General features: G+C 42.1%; 1 protein-coding gene across 5 annotated transcripts in view; it reads left to right on the forward strand.

Moving 5' to 3' along the window:
- The window catches only part of LOC129108678 (pleckstrin homology domain-containing family A member 5-like), a 77157-nt gene that overhangs the window by 49277 nt on the left and 10929 nt on the right, over window positions 1–16951 (forward strand). For 4 of the 5 annotated variants that reach the window (XM_054620561.1, XM_054620563.1, XM_054620562.1 and 1 more), the window contains 8 exons: window positions 574–694; window positions 854–958; window positions 3132–3204; window positions 5109–5209; window positions 6868–6983; window positions 8540–9046; window positions 10418–10898; window positions 11560–11643. In XM_054620561.1, coding sequence (XP_054476536.1) covers window positions 574–694; window positions 854–958; window positions 3132–3204; window positions 5109–5209; window positions 6868–6983; window positions 8540–9046; window positions 10418–10898; window positions 11560–11643 — 1588 coding nt within the window. Of the gene's footprint in view, window positions 1–573; window positions 695–853; window positions 959–3131; window positions 3205–5108; window positions 5210–6431; window positions 6535–6822; window positions 6984–8539; window positions 9047–10417; window positions 10899–11559; window positions 11644–16951 lie in introns of those variants that run through there. The other variant, XM_054620565.1, reaches the window with a different exon arrangement.

Raw genomic sequence — 16951 nt, forward strand, 5'->3', positions numbered from 1 at the left:
TGTTCTTGTTCAGTGACCTAAAACCAATATATCCGAGGGATTTCTTTTCATGGTTGCAGGATTTCTGCTCTACTCTGGCTTTGCTGCCTTGTTCCCTCAAGACCATAACACTGTTCCCTTCCTCAAAAACTATATCTCCATGGGCCAGAGACGACTTGCTTCACAACGTGTTCTATCCTATGGCAAATGTATTGAACTCAGTATGCTTTCAAGTTTTGCTTGAAAATAGTTTTGTCTTTCAGAGGCAATCCTGACCTGATTCACTGCAGCAACTTCTGCATTTCAATATGTCAGGCAAACTTTGCAGTCCATTTAAAGCTGTTAGACAAATGGGAATGTATCCGCAGTGACATGGTGGGAGTAATTGGCATGATTCACAGGCCCACGTTGAGATCTCATTATAACAGTTTGAACTTCAGAGAGATGGGGGAACAGACCATAAAGTGTACTTCTTTCTATTCTTTTTTTTTTGTTTTTATCAAGGTCAGTAGACATAAATTGGCAGTCTATATTTCTGACTGATGATTCGCCTCTTTGCTCTTGGCATGCTTTGTGTTTTTGTCCTTTTTTTAGATCTGCCTCCAAAGGCCCGGCGAATGAGAAGAAGGATCGGCCACTGAGCACCATGAGCGAGGCCTCCAACTACACGGGCGGCTCGGACTACGCCGCAAACCCCAGTAGCCCAGCAGGAAGAGTGAGTGACACACATTGATACAGGATAAGCATGCATGTGTGTTAAGTTAGAAAAATAATGGAAAACCAGTCTAGAAGTTTAAAAGGTCATTTTTTTCTTCTTTTTTTTTGTGTGGGTTGTGTTCACTTTTCCATTTACTCATTCATACTGTATTTCTAGCCATCGAGACCTTCCAAAAAACTCCACAACTTTGGCAAGAGATCCAACTCCATCAGGAGGAATCCCAGTGCCCCAGTTATCAAGAGAAACTGGCTTTATAAACAGGTGAGCAAATTTGAAGGACTTCAAGTAAAACATAACAATAAATCATAAAATGTGCTGAGAAGCAGAATAGGTAACTTGGCATCATTTTTAGCCGCACTTGGCCAGAGTTGTGTCTGTCATTCAATACTAAAATGTTTCAACAGCTATTGGATGCACTGCCATAAAATCTGGTAAATACATTGATGTTGCGTTTTTTCACATTAGCATAAAATAGAAATCAAACATAAAGTCACAATGCAAGCTATTTATAACACAGCAAAAGACAAATAGCTCATTTTAATACAAAAAGAACATAAAAGTCGTGCATTTCTTGGTTCTACTCTTTTACTAATCACCTAAAGGTTGTTGTGTTTGTTTTATACATATTTTATATTGGTTAATTTATAATGCGATTGATATTTAGAAACATATTTTATATTACATTTGTAGAGAGTCCATGGATTTAGCTTAGAACATCTTGTTAACGCAAACTCGATGTTTGTTCACCTTTCCTCCTTTTCACACATAGAACAATGTTAAGTTCCTCCTGTAAGATTTGCAGAGCAGTCTTGAGCACAAAGGAAGCTTTCTGATGTCTTACAGGATCTGAGCAGTTCTTTGTCCGGTGCCTCCGCTCAGCCAGTCAACCAGTGCGGGCAGTGTTTAAATACCAATCCCTCATCACAGCCCCCTGGTTACTTGCGGGAGGGTGACAAGGGGGTGCTTGAGGCGACTCTCTGCCAGACAGGAATCTCTCATGCTTCCTAAGTGGAAGACTCATTTACTTTTGATTGCAGCCTCCCGGCACAGTTTTGTGAACACACGATGGCTTCCTTTGGTACAGCTGCCAGCTGCTATTTCTTTGGGGACCTCAATCGGAGGGTGACGTAGATCAAGCAAAAGACTCACAAATCTGCTACCCTGAATAAAAGCTGGATTTGCACTTTTATTTCCCTGCCTCATTGAAACCTGGAAGCTATTGAAGTCCTTGGCTGAGGGAAAGCTGCAGCCCTTCAGTTGATCTACGGGGAGAACAAAATGCCACCGTGATTGATGTGATGGTGAAAGCCTCGCTTTTCTATTCCCGCTTGAACTGAGCCCGATCCGACAGAACTTCTGATAAAGTGTATTCATGAACACATTGTGAAATGAGTGGTTAAGACTTTGATGGAACAGAGGGAAGGTGATGAATAAATGGACGTAAGAGGTTTCAATCTCTCCGTTGCATTTCTGATGGGCCTCCAGAATGAACACGCTGAGCAGCATCTGGTATTGTGACTTTTGATACTAATGTGTTAAACATGCTGGTTCATGGAAGTGAATTTCCATTTAAAGTAAACTGCAGCCCACATGCCGTTTGACCATAATGACAGAGCTGTTGAGGTCCCTCCCCCTACTTTTGTCTCGGGTTGGAATCCACGATTAGGGACTGTGCTCAAGTTTTCCAATAAAGCGGACGGGGGAGTTAATACCCTTTTCCTCACCCTTCATCCTTTTCGAGCAGCAGCCTGGAAAACCCCTTTGATCACAGCATTGCGATACCCAAGAACAATTTAAGCAGAGGAGATTTATTTCTGTTGCCCATTGAACAACACACTTCCTTTTTTAAAAGCGAGGTCTGTTTATTTGGTTGCATTTATATACACGGTGAAGTTCTCTCTATATAAGGTTTATTTCATTACAGAAATCAAACGTTTCCCCTGAATCAAAAGAAGTGCCCTTACTCCATCTTGGGCCAACATCTTACTTTTGAGTGGCAGGAATGTTGCAGTATCAAATGGACGAGTTCCACACTGACTTCATTTATGAATGTCTGTACTCACAAAATACAAAAGAACGAGTCCAAGGAGGCATTTTGGACCCAAATGTGCAGAAAGACACAACAGGAAATATTATGTGGTTTGTGGATGACCTTTAAATGAGTTGGATGAATAGCACAGAAAGTTGTCACCGGATTATAACGCATAATTCAAACAAATTGAAAAGTAATTGATTGGCTTCAGTCTTTTTGAATGTACTATTTAGCTGTTACTATATAACTGTAAGTAGCAGGCAGTTAATCACATGCAAAACAATTGAATTCATCAAATCCAAGGAGGTCAGTGAGTGGACTACAGCGAGTACTTTTTCACAGTCCAACCATTCGCACTAGTTTGCGCATTAAACGTTCCCTTTCCCTCTGCTGTGTTCTCAGGACAGCACAGGGATGAAGCTGTGGAAAAAGCGGTGGTTTGTGCTGTCTGACCTGTGTCTCTTCTACTACCGAGGTGAGTCATGTCTTCTCAGCTACCAACACGTTTTCATTAGCACTGCACTGATTACAACAATGCTGTTATTCGATTAGTAGTTCTAAGGGCCGTTGTGACCTTCAGAGCTATAATAAATGTCAATATATACCCAAGGCCCTGTGGTAAGCAGCCTGACAGGACCACCCAAGGAGAGGCATTAATTGAAATGCCTCTCCTGTCATCTGAGTTTTCGGTTGAGAGATCATTATATCCCCCCCAAGCAAAGCCTGGGCTTCATGTAAAGCGTGGATGCAGCCATACTGTTGATGGAGAAAGCATGGCAGTACATTAGGTTTCACACTGATGTTAAGTCATGAAACAAGTTTCCATAGATGATGCTGTTTTTATACAGTGGTTGCATACTAGTGTAATTCCTGGATTCAGTCGCATTAAGCAACATTTATCTTGCTAACGTTTAAAGACCCCTTTTTAATTCCACATTGGAGGGACCACTGTTGTATAATCACTGTGATCATCCTTCTGAATATGTGTGGTATTTACATGATTCTGTAATTGAGTGAAGACAACCGATTCTTTAACCAAGTAATAAAAATGTCTATTTATACTGAAGTGGAAACTTATTTCATCTGCTATTTTATAGCTGTTTAATCATAGTCATAGTTTTTTCCATGATATATTCATTGTGGGAATCCCAGTCCAGTTTAAAAAAACAATCTAATTTAGTTATTTATATCTGTTTTTGTTTTTTTTAGATGTGATCCTTTTTATTGAATGCTATTGACTGAGCTGCTATTGACTGGGCATCCTGGCTTCACTCATGCAGTTCTAATGTTCATATCAAATATTGACACAGCTGTGTCCAGAGAACATTTGAGAGCTTTCCTACTGAAAAGAAAAGAAACGAATACTCAGTGAGGCTGTAAAGTAATAGTAGTCAAGGTCTACTGTTAGGCCGCTGCTACAGAAAGAAATTAAATCCACATATCCCGACGCCCCCTGCTCACTTAATGCGGATACAGTCATCATTTCTGCTGATCAGGGTGACATCTAGTCTGTGTTATTTCTGGTGTCTGCCAGTCCTGTCGCCTTCTTTACGCCCACTGACTGATAAAAGCCACAGACAGCAGCAGACCCAAAGGCTTTATCCAGACGGACATGTTGAGAAATCCACCCATCAGCAGAGAGTAGGCAGGGAGGTCATGAACCGCGATTCCACCTCAACTAAGCACCTCTGCTATCTGCTGGAGTTATCAGGCTATTATTGTGAGCTTAGGATCCCCACAAAGAATCCTCTGTGCAGAGACACACAGACCTGGTGAATGAATAAATGTGGGGCTAGTGGGCTAAAGGTGTTGTTGGCAAACTGATTAATCCTTCAGACTAGAGTCATTAAATATCCCTCATTGTTCACCGTTAGCCTCGTTCATCCACTGTTACGACCGGTTTGTGTAAGGAGACTATGCCTTTTACACAACATCCCCAGTCAACACACACACACACACAATCACACACGCACCAATCAGACAAAGCAAATGCACGGTTGGGACTGCAGCTGTCACTTCCCTGATATATTTTGTTTTCCTGCTCTGTTTTGGGTCGGCAATGCAGATTGCTTATAACAAATTAGGAGGTTGAGCGATTCTCTGGTTAAAACTCGGGACTCAATCTAATCCCCCCTGTGGAGAGAGCTCCATTGTTAATGTGGAGCCCTGTCTGCTAATTTAATGAGGATTAGAGCGGCCTAGCTGCAGAGGACATTGAATCAATGCTGATTGGACGGATTGGACACCGCTCATCTGACCAACAAACAAATTACAAATTAGTTTTATACATAAGAGTTTGGTGAAATATCATGGACAGATTGAAGTTGACTGACAAAAATAGACCCTAATGCATTGCGTTGACTTGTTTTTTCTCTTTAGATGAAAAAGAGGAGGGGATACTTGGCAGCATCCTCCTACCAAGCTTCCGTGTGTCCATGCTGTCTGTGGATGACCACATTAACAGAAAATATGCCTTCAAGGTCGGTGCAAGTTTTCATTCCTTTTAAACTTTATAAGGCAGCACATTTTATGCATACGTACATTTAGAGCAGAAGTAAATCATTAGTTTACATAAAGCTCTAAAAAATTAGATGATGCACGTACAAACCTCCCAAAAGGAACTTTTGATCACTTGTAAACTGTTTGAAAGTTAGAAAATAGTTTTGGGCTGAAGTGGTCTTAAATGCCCACAGTGTTTTCTTAAGCATATAAAGCAGTACTCGGTTAACTTTGCTTCAAACGTGTTTTTTCTTTACTTAAAGTTACTGTGAGGAACTTTTAATTGGTTTTGAAAAAGTGTCAAATTAATACTGATGCCTCTATATGACCTACATAAGTTAAAGAGACCATGCACCAGAAGATTGGTTCTTTCTATGACGTTATTCTTAATGCCTGTCATCGGTGCCACCGGGTCAGATTCTGCACAGAATCTGATGAAACTATGCAAGTTAACCAGAAACTCTGGTACGCCTTGATGGTACGCCGGTCCCCGCTGGGAGCAAACCCTGACTCCATGCTGCTGGAGACCCAGGCTGTACTGCTGGGCCCACTGGAGGGAAGGGAGGCATGGATGAACCAGATCCAGGACTGAGTGGCTCCGTCCGTCAGACCTGGTTCTGGTTCGACACAAAATTAAAGTTGGTGGCTAAAAGAAAAAGTTAACCGAGAGCGAAGTAATGCAAGTCATTTTTCAAAACTTCAACTGCACTCTGCTCCTGCTAAGAAGGCAAAGAAAGCCATTGCCAGTTGACTCGGAAACCCAAAGTTACAGGGCAACAGGCTTATTTTATGGATCTCAGTGGTGGGTACACTATTTGATTGTGGGTCCTTCATAAACCCTAAGAGACAACAAAGTTGTCCTGCCAAGTACAGCCAAACACAGACGCCCAAGAGTCTGCTCAAGGTCTCTCCAACCACACAGCCCACTCCTTTTCCAACTTAGACTCAGGCTGAGAGAGGGAGAGAGAGAGGAGAGAGAGAGAGAGAGAGAGAGAGCCCACGACCTCCTCAGTTTACAGTGATTCGCTCAGGAACAGGCTGACTTTTTGACTGCAATTTTAAATTTACACTTAAACGGCCATGTCAATAAAAGTTCCTTATTTCCCAAGATAATGCTGGAGTAATTGGAGCAATGACTGTGCTTTTTTTTTGTTTTTCAGACATTGGTAAACAGGATATTGAGGTTGTTCACTAAACATTCTGTTTTTCTCCCTCTGTGTCTGGCTTTAACAATATATTGGTTTGTTCTCTGCGAGGGAATAGAGCAACTAAGGAGCAATGTGTCCGCCATACAATGAACTGCTTGGTAAGTCCTACAGTATTGTGACAGATTTACTGCCCTAATAAAGTGGTGTGCATGACACTCTGGTTGCTTATTGTTTGATTTATGTATGGGGATAATACAGATGCCCACAGCCAGGAGTATTTCACAAACAATCACATTTTTCATCACTATTTTTCAACAACGTGTCTGAGCTGCTCTACATAATTCGTATTTAGTAACAAACCTACATAAAAGCAAGCGTGAGTCACCAGTATGGGTTAAGTGTGAATATTCCCAGTTGGCTTGATGCTTTTCTCTTTTCTCTTCCAGGTAACTTTCTCTGTGTGTCACCTTTCCTGTCCATTGTCAAAACAGGCAACGCATCCCAACATGCGGACGTACTATTTTTGCACTGACACAGCCAAAGAGATGGAGTCTTGGATGAAAGTAATGACAGATGCTGCACTTGTGCATTCAGAGCCAGTCAAAAGGTTTGTAAAAAGATCACTATCATAGTCATTTTTACAGAGAGCCTGTATTTTATTTGAAGTTGTCAGATTAACAGTGGGTAGTTTCGCTTTTGAATGGAGAAAAAAGACATTTAAAAAATGCCATTTAAGGGCAGTTTTTAGACCAGATTGATTTAGTTCCCTGGTTCGATTCTCAATCCTGATTTTTATTTTCTAGCATTTGGGCTGTAATCCATCGCTTTAAATCCCTCTGTTAAGCCTGTTAAGTTCTTAAGCAACAGTTCACCACCTGGTTTTGACATTTCTGGACTATCTAACTATTTGAACTTTATTTTACTGTTTTAAGCTTATTTAAAAAGTAACATACACACAAATGCCATGTGGGCATACAGTCCCTGTGAATGCATGGTGCTGGTTGATCAGAGGATGTTGTGCACAGCTGCACTGGCTGATGAGGATCAGTGACTCATCAGGACAGGATATTTTTTTCCCTCTTTTTTAAACTCTGTTAAATGTCTGTCATTTGGCAGCCCGCCTGTCTAATGCCCTCCTTTTACATGGGTGAGCAGAGGCGTAGTGGTAAAGTGCTTTGTAATTACACAGAGCAGTAGTGCCTGAAATTCACTGGATAGCAAAAGGAGCGTGATGCTGGTATAAGGCAGTGGTATACCGGCAAGGGAATGTCTAAAGGCTCTCATGGTTTAAAAGTATCTCGTGTATAGTATTCTATTGACGGTACTATCATCTCTTTTCATATTTAAGGAGGTCTAAAAGAACATAATACGCTAGCTCAAATACTAATCTGTTAAGTTTTTCTACAATCTCTTCAAAAGAATTATGAGTAAATGCACACAGACCTGTCATTGGGCCAAATGTGTGCTTTACTGGGCTGGTGGAGCCACAGATGTCTGGGGAAGACATTACGTGACTAGTGCTGCTATTTAAAAGGATGCAAGTGGAAACTTTGAAGGAAAGCCTTTCCAACTCCCCTCCTATTGCTAACCCAGTGAGCCGTGCTGCTAGGGGGAATTTGCCAAACTTTGAAGCTGTGACCTTGAGTCAGTCTAAGGCCAAGGAGTAGTGGTGTCAGTTACCTCTGGGGACCTCCCTTAGGACCACAGAGCTGTATATAGGTCCACTAGAGAGGAGGGGAAAAGGGAGCTGCAAATGGATTACCGGAGTCTGAGCAGCACCTTTGTGACGTGCCCCAGAAGAGGCAAAGTTTTATTGGAGGTATCTGATTTCCTTTAACACGCCTGGCCTCCTCTGGCAGCTGGAAAAAACATTGTGCACCTCCATCCATTTTCTTTGCGCTTTCTTTTTGTGTCAGAGCTGCCCCCCTTAGCAAGGTCCACAAAGGCAATGCATTAGGTCTGCTGTATATTTTATCCATGCAATGTCTCAATCACCTTTTACTGGTTATCTGTGACACAGATTAATATCTCAGCTTCCCATTGATAATAATGTAGTCATCGTCTTTCCATCTCTGCGCAGGTGATCTTATGTGTCTTGATTGCCTTTAGATCACAGGATCTTGGATGTTTCTCGTTATAAGGCCTCCTCTTTGTCTTTATCAGGTTGGACCGGCTAAAAGTGGAGCAGTGTGGACCACAAGAGATCAATCATGTGGCCAACCACAGGCCTCCACTCACGCAGCCTGAAATCCAGAACAATCAACTCAACCGTGAGGTTGACCTTGAGCGCACTGCAGCGGTCACCTCCACCACAGCAGATGAAGAGAAGAAGCAGCGAGACGCCGAACGTTACGGCTTCCAGAAGGACGGGGCGGAGCGCGAGCGCCCACTCACCAAGATCAACAGTATCAAACTGCAGCCAGCCCAGGCAGCTGCCATCAAGGCCAACATCGCCTCGCCGCAGACTCCCACAGAAATGGACGGGTCACATCGCAGCCCCCAGATCAATGGATCTGGAGATCATTGTCCACCTGATGGGACTGGAGTCCCCCCTCATCATAGTCCCACTCATGAGCCAGACCGCACCCTGAGCAGGACCAGCTCCATGCAGCAACTAGAGCATTGGGTCCGTACTCAGAGAGGACGCAACCAGGATGATGACACCAGGAGGTGGGCTTGATTATATAATTTTTTTGCGGGTTTAAAAAAAAAAAAATGAAACCTTATTTTTTTCATTATGTGATCTCAAACTATTTTTGCTGCAAGAGGAGAAAATAAGTCAGCACAAGTTGTTTTTAGGTTATTGCACAAGAGTGGAATCTTACTTCGACAGCACAAAGGGGGACTTGGCTAAACTTATTTTGAAATGCTGATTCAACCTCATCTTAAGAGTGCCCACATGCAGTACGTATGCAGACTACAATTTTCCAAAGCTTCTTAGTCCTATTTCTCTCCAAAGCTGTGTTGTTTAAAGCTGCAGGATTCACACGCTCCTCACCATGATTTAAACACATATTACACTGTTAAGTGTACTAGTAAGTAGAACTGGGGATAAACAATAGCAGAGCAGAGCTGTTAGTTACTGCCTGCCCCCGGCCCTGCTGTGAGAGTCCCATTTTTAATTGGTTAGGATTAATCTTGCTCTCTCACTGTGTCTGCTGCCCGTCTGTCAGTGTGTCTGTCTCTCCATCTGTTTATTGTCACCTGGCTTACGCTCATGTTTGACACAGCCTTGCATCCATTCACTCCTTCAGTAACATTTTTTTAAAAGTGATGGGCAAACTTGCTTTGAGCAAAGCATGAATTCATAAAGATCCTTGTTCCTCTGTGATAAGAGTGTCAACTCCCTGCCCATATTCCTGCCATTCAAGTCTTCCAACGGACTCTATTTGTCACTACACCCATGTTCTCCAGAATAAGGCTTGGTTTCCATGTCGTCACAAGTCCTTTTTTTTTTTTAATGCCACTGAGTTCACAGACTGTTGCGTCTTAAGAGGAAGCTCCCTCGGTGGCAGATGAACTGACTTTGAACTCCCTGTGGAAGTGGAGCTTTTCAAAGCTTTGTCATCACTGGCAACAAAGATTTATAAAGGCAAATTAAACCTTTTAATGTTTTGCTATTTCATAACATGACAATTCTTAGATGTGTTAGTGTGGTAGATGGCAAATTCAAATTGAGAGACATTAGAGTCTAACTGTGTACAAACAAACTACTTTTCTCTACTTTGAACCTGCCGTGTGGAGCCTATTATTCACAACACAAAATCCCATTTAAGGAAAATAAATAAATAAAAGAATAAAGTAGTTGAAGACTTATTCAATTGTTGTACCTCCTTTGATGGCTGATGATTACTCTCCTAATACAAATGTATAGATATGAAAGTAGATGATGCACTACATGTGAAATAAGTATCCCTGCTTCTTATGTGTTCCTTTTAAAATAATATAAATGGTACTACTAAATTGTTTTACTTTTACTGACCACGGATAAAGAGTTTGTGAGTGTTGTTCAAGTGAATACGTTTTTTCCCCCTCCTCCAGCATCACGTCCTACCAGACGCTTCCTAGAAACATGCCGAGCCATCGCGTGCCGTACATGCCTCACTATGGCGATGGCTACTGCAGCATGCCCAGGAATAGCATGGCGCAGAGGGACAGCATCTGCAGCATGTCGCCGTCGTTGTACGACCAGGCCCTGGGTCCCTCGCCGGTCGACAAGCGCCGCTCCATGCGCGACGACACCATGTGGCAGTTATTTGAGTGGCAGCAGAGGCAGGCCTACACCAGGCCGCCGGGGCTCTACGGCAATATGGCCAGTCCCAAAACCATGATCAACCTGTCGGATCACGCCGCACCCAGCCACTCCATCCCCCCCTCGCCCTCCCACGGCTCCCTGTCCATGTACGGCGCCTACTCTCCGATGCGGTCCTACAACATGAACAATGCTCGTTCAGAGGTGTCCTCTCCCGTTTACAGAGGAGACATGAGCATTGACAGACGGCACAGGCCACAAATCAACAAGGTAAGTGAAGAACATTTCATTTAGTGGTGTCTAGTTGGGCAGATAGTTCTGGTTTTATTTGCTCAGTTTTTAAGATATCCATCCCTGATAATAAAATGGAGGTGGGTAATGCTCGGGGCAATAGAAATGTCGTTAAAAAAGATGAAATGGCCTTCCACAATCAGTGTAAGAGCATGCTACCAACAGTTATCATTTACTTCAGAAATAGTCTTTTGAAAAACTGTTGAAAGCATGTACTTTGGATAATTGGCGAAACTGTTCTTGGAAAAGAAATGTTGGTGATTCAGTTTTTTCTTTTTATGTCATTTGGTATTCCATTATAGTCCATTTATTAGCTTTAAGACTGTTTGAGCTTTTAGATTTTGTAACATATTGTTTTCCCAGAGGTCAACATTGAATCCAAGTTTCCATCCATCAAAGCAATTTAAAAAAATATATTTTGGAGAGTGCAGACAAATTCCCTTCATCTTCATCCTATTTGTGGTGAAAGGATGGATACCTCAACATTTTGGCAAATAAAACAAAGTGTTTAAATAGCTTAACAACACTATAAGGATGTGTACAAGTACATTACGTGGTTTACGGCTCATCTGTGAATGACTATTTAAAGGAATCCATGTTGTAAAATGCTGTTTTGTTTTTAATTCCTTGTGTCCTGCAGTATGCCTACCCACCTGATAGGAGGTCTATGCCTGCAGGGATCCCAGTCCAGACTATCACTGCCCAGTCTCTCCAAGGCAAAACAGTACGTTCTTATCCATGTTGTCCCCTCCTGTGTCCATCACTATCCTCTGACTGAATTTCTGTAATAAACCACCCAGTAATTTCACGCCTGAATACGTGTATAGAGCACAAGTTATTCATTTGGTTTTAATTGGACTTCTTTGAAAGACGAGGCTATTTTTATAACACCACCTACCCTCCCTTTCTCCCTCTCCCTCTTGATGTCCTTTATTCCTTTCCAAGAAGACATTGTGACAGAATCTTTTAGAGACAGATTTAGGCAGAATCTCAGATGTATGTTCCAAGTGGTCGGATTTAGGGTACGCTCACTCCGGGAGCTCCTTTGACTCGCTTCCCGTCAGCGGAGACTTAAAAACCCTGTCACTCACAACTTTTCTAAGCTAGATCAGGAATTTATGTCAAAGCGGTACGCAGTGCTATGTCCTCATGGAGCTGGTAAAGTGTGAACTGGAATCTGTAATGAATGCTAAACTGCTCTTCTTCCTTGTGTGGACGTGCTTAATTTGCATGCTGCTGACAGTGATTGCACCTTGATTAATCTCACGGTCCTGAGCTGCATGAAAAACTCAATACCTAGACATATTAACTGTTCACCTATTGATGCGTCTAAATCTCCTCTCCTGGTGTGTTCTCTCCCTTCCTCTCCCACTCCCTTTGCGGTGTGTCCCTGTTTCATTGTGGCTGTGTTATCCTCCCTCCCTCCCTCCCTCCTTCCCTCCCCTCGCAGCCTGAGGAACTGACTCTGCTGCTGATAAAGCTGCGGCGGCAGCAGGCAGAGCTAAACAGTATCCGGGAGCACACTGTAGCACAGCTTATGCAACTAAACATGGATGGAGACAACCCAAAGGTCAGGCCCCCGGAGAGGCTCCTGCAGGCTTGTGTGTTAGCGTGTGGTGTGAATGCCATCTTTAACCACTTCCATAATCCATCTCCATCCAGAGGAATTTTTTTTTTTTTTTTTTTTCGGTCTTCACACATGGCTGATTTAGGGGAGAAAAGGCGCTACAGTAGGCATTTTCTCCATAAGGGAAGTTGTCTCTTCATCATATTTAGGGATCAGCGAACTTGCTTTCAACTTTTTTTGCAAAACATGTGAAAAAAAGAATCTTATTTTACAACCAGCATTCAACTTTATTTAGTTCATCAGATCTTTACATCTGATTTATTTCAAAGTGAGCAAGCAGTTGATTGAGTCATTTTACTTCTTTAAATAGTCCAGACAGATGTTAGCAGGAGATGAAACTTAAAGCCATTGGTGAGCTTAAAGAGTGACCGGCCAAGGAGGTTAAGGCCCTGGCATACTTTAATGTTAATTCAGGATTTTTTTCCTCTAAGACGTCAGAGTACAGATTTGACCCGTTCCTGAATGGGGTCAACCAGGCCTGAGGTGGAGGACGGTTCGGTATGAGGGATTTAGGTGGAGCTCTGGTCTCCTTGTTTAGCCAAAGATTGTAGCCCTACCTGACGTAGTTCAGTAGGTTTAGTATCAAGATGCTCACATCTAGTTTAAGTTATGTCATTGAAGTATAATTTCAACCTCAGCTCAGTGTTTTTCTTCGTGTTTCCCTGCATTGTGTCACTACATGGCTGCACAATTTGGTCATTATGGAGCGCTAGTCTTTAATTTCCCATAGTGCAGTCACTGTTACTTTATATAGTAGACCTGCTACCGGATTTCTTCACCTTGACTTGTCCTGCCTTCCTTTCTGTCCCTTCATATTTGGGCACACTGTACATGACATACTTGTGTGTTTGTGTGTGTGAGAGAGAGAGAGAGAGAGAGAGACATAGAGTATCACAGAAAGACTGTGACGTCCTTTTTCTTTTGTCTCACTCTCTTGTTGCATTTTATTTCCTCTTCCTTTTTTGCTGCTGACGTTAGAATGACATTCTCTCCCATCACCTCCAAAGGAACCTCATGTATTTGGACAATCAGGTGGGGTAATGCATGGCTGCATGGCCCTGTCTCCTGTCATGAACCGAATGGAACATGTAATGCTTTGCTATTGTTGTATTAAACAGTACAGCCTGCTTAAAAAAAAAAAGCCCTTGATTTCCTAATTGATGCCTAGTTAACTCGTCTTATTATATCTTATTTTATGTTTTACTACATGGCATGGACCAATGTCACATACCACAGCATTTAGAGCTAAGCTAGTTTGCAATTCGCATCCCTAGATGGGCCTGTTCGTTCATTCATTAATCTGAATACGTACACTAAACTCATTGTCAGCTTTATTAACTGATATCTAGATATCACTCTATTCTGTATAGTTTAGAGATGTGAACAAGCTTTATGTCTTCCATATATAAAGCATATAGAGAGCTGTGTGTGTGTATTATGTCATTGAACAAGTCAGTGCCTGCAAAGAAATGTCATCTGCTGTTAATTGCTCTGAAGTGCTTTGAGAGTTTGAGTGATTTCAAAAGTGCAGCATTTAGTAGGCACAATACCACATTTCTGATAATGGATGTATGGTTTGATAATGTCAAATTTTAAATGAGTTTGCCTCAGATTTGTTTAACCATTGAGGATTCAGTCATTTTGCTCCTCACTCTGAAAGTATTTACCATCTACTGCCGCACAGGTCCCATCAGTAGTGCTCGCAATTTCTGTGTCATTATAATACGTCTAAGTTTAACAGGAACTTTCCCTGGCTAACAAGTAAGCGTTTTAGAGCTTTGCATTACCATGTGTTTGTGAGCGTCTCTTACTGCTTCTCGTTGCTGCATCCGTCCCTGTTTGAGTCTGCTTTATGAGAGAGAGAGAGAGAGCAAGCGAGGTGCAGCAACGTTGTCGGTGTTTTTCTCTGAAGTGAAGCACTGCTATAAACTGACACTTGCCATATCGCTCCTCTCCACACTGGACTAGATGAAGGAAAGTGACCCTTTAATCGTCATGACTCACACTTTGATTGAGAACTCTGCCCCGAGGCCTCAACTGTACCAGCAAGTAAGGCCAGCCAAAGGCTTTGCTCCGCCTCATCCTCACCAGTCGCTGTTGTTATCTTGGTCTGTTTTTTGCAATGCTCCTCCTTCGGTGTCCAAGTCCTCATGGCATCTTGAGACTGGTTTCCCTGTATCGTCTGTATCGCCAGCACCTCTTCATCCATTGCTTTTGACTGTTCTCTTGTTATGACAAGTCATACCAATATGGGCATGACTTGTAGAAGAGTAGTATGATGTGTTTACTTCACCTTTCAGTTAAATATCGTGCGCACCCTCTTTGTGAAGTTTTTTGTGTATGGGAACTGAATATAGTTAACTCTGGATATAGTTTACTTTAGAAGTTTCTTCATGTTTAGAAACAAAACTCAGCTAGCTGTGTGACTGACCTAAATTAGAAGCTAAAGCAGTGGCTGCACCCAGATCATTTAGCTAGCTAAGCCTCCGGTCTTTACTCATTTAGTTTGTCTCGGCCCCTAACCGGTAAAGGTTAGCGTGTGATTTTTCATAACCCTTTGCAGAATGCTTTTCCTCTAATTTGACCAGCCGCCTGGATTTGGCGGGGGACTCTAATTAGTGTTACTCAATTCTTTCCTGTCAGACATGTCACTCTTAAGTCCAGTGCATTATGAAATACCATATATGACTGTGAAAAAAAAGGAACTGAAGGGGATTGTTTTAATGGCATAGTTTAGGTGCAGTAATGTAGATTTCCACTCATAGTAGGACACAATAACATCCCACTATCCTTAAACAAATTTCCACAACAAAGTTATACTCTGTTTACAGTGAATTTGAAGTCTACCGGTGCTGTTTTCTTTATTTTTTAAGAGGATTTAGCAGTCTAAAACTGAGTATACAGTATCCCTTGTGGAATACATTATACCAATATGGTCAGTGGGTGATGATGAAGATGAAGACAGATGTTTTCTAGGTGAATGTTCTCCTCCTTTTTACCTGTCTGCATTACTTTCCTCTCACCCCCCTCTTGTTGTACTGCTGGTGGAAAGGTCAAAGAGAGCCGGCTTGCGTGTGACGATGGCTATGACATCACTTTGCCACTTTTGTGACCGCCTCTCGCGGTGTGTAAAAGTGCCGCCGAAGACTTCCCTCAACACCCCCCTCCCCCGTTCCCACTCATTCATTGGCTTACCGGTCCGGCAACAGCTGCATTCCCACCTGTTCAGCTGCCAGAAGTCTGTCTCCCTCCTCCTCCTCCTCCTCCTCCTATGTCACTTGTAATCCACACCACACTGAAGCCCCCCCGTGCTGTGGGAGAGTCTGCATGTTTCTGTGTGGAATGCCATATGGATCTCAGGTCCCACCTGCTTTAACTGTACTGTGTGGTTCAGCTGAGGAAAAAGGTGTCAGAAAATGTGTGTGAAAGAGTGCAGGTGTGAGTGTGCAACATTGATATACAGTGAAGTCTAGGAATATTTGGACAGTCAGTCATTTCTGTCGTTGTTTTGGCTCTGTATACCGGCACATTGGATTTTAAATGAAATATTATCTATGAAGTTAAAGTGCAAACAGTTAGATTTAAAGCTTTTGGTTAAGTGCAGGGAATTGAAAAATACTGTACGACAAAACAGCCAAAGATTTTTTGGGTCCAACAGATATGGGATCAGAAATGCATTGGGATTATTTGCTGGAGAACAGCAAAAAGCCCCCAAAACAGCAAGAAGTGGAAGATCATCAGGAAAAAGTGTCTGCTGTTGTCTGTAGTTTGTAGACTAGCCAGTCATTGACGGCAAACGATTTGAAACCATATATTAAATATGAATGAGCAATTCATTTTTGAATTAATTTGGCCTCACATCCCAAAAAGGATGTGAATGAAAGCTGAAAGTCGCCACTTTGTCCTTTTTTAGTCATTTAATATCCAATGAAGGAGTACAAACACAGAACAACACAGAGACGTCTCACTGTCCTAGCATTTATTGACAGCACATGTATTGATTTAGCTTAGAAGAGGATGATTGATGAAGCATTGTGTGAAGAATGGATTTTCTGGAAACATGGGATCCAATGCAGTTGAAATAATTTCCTGTTTGAGACTTTTTTCTTCTTTTAAAATAAGTAGCCAAGTGGTATTAATAAAATAAGATAATCCTTTGTTAGTCCTGCAGCAGGGAAATTTACAATAATACAAGTGGAGAGAAGGACAATTTTTTTTTTTTTAAACATAGATGTTTTAATAGTATGAACTTCTGTAGAAGTAACTGCAATGCAGTCAGACATTGAACTGCTTTTTTCTCTATTTTAGCCTGAATTAAATTAATCAAACGGCTTTTGTCCTGAACATTACAAATGTACGTTCAAAAGTCCTAAGAATATCTGTGGTTATGTTGTTATTTTGGGAA

The sequence above is a fragment of the Anoplopoma fimbria genome, chromosome 19, assembly GCF_027596085.1.
Source record: "Anoplopoma fimbria isolate UVic2021 breed Golden Eagle Sablefish chromosome 19, Afim_UVic_2022, whole genome shotgun sequence".
Taxonomy (NCBI): Eukaryota; Metazoa; Chordata; class Actinopteri; order Perciformes; family Anoplopomatidae; genus Anoplopoma; species Anoplopoma fimbria.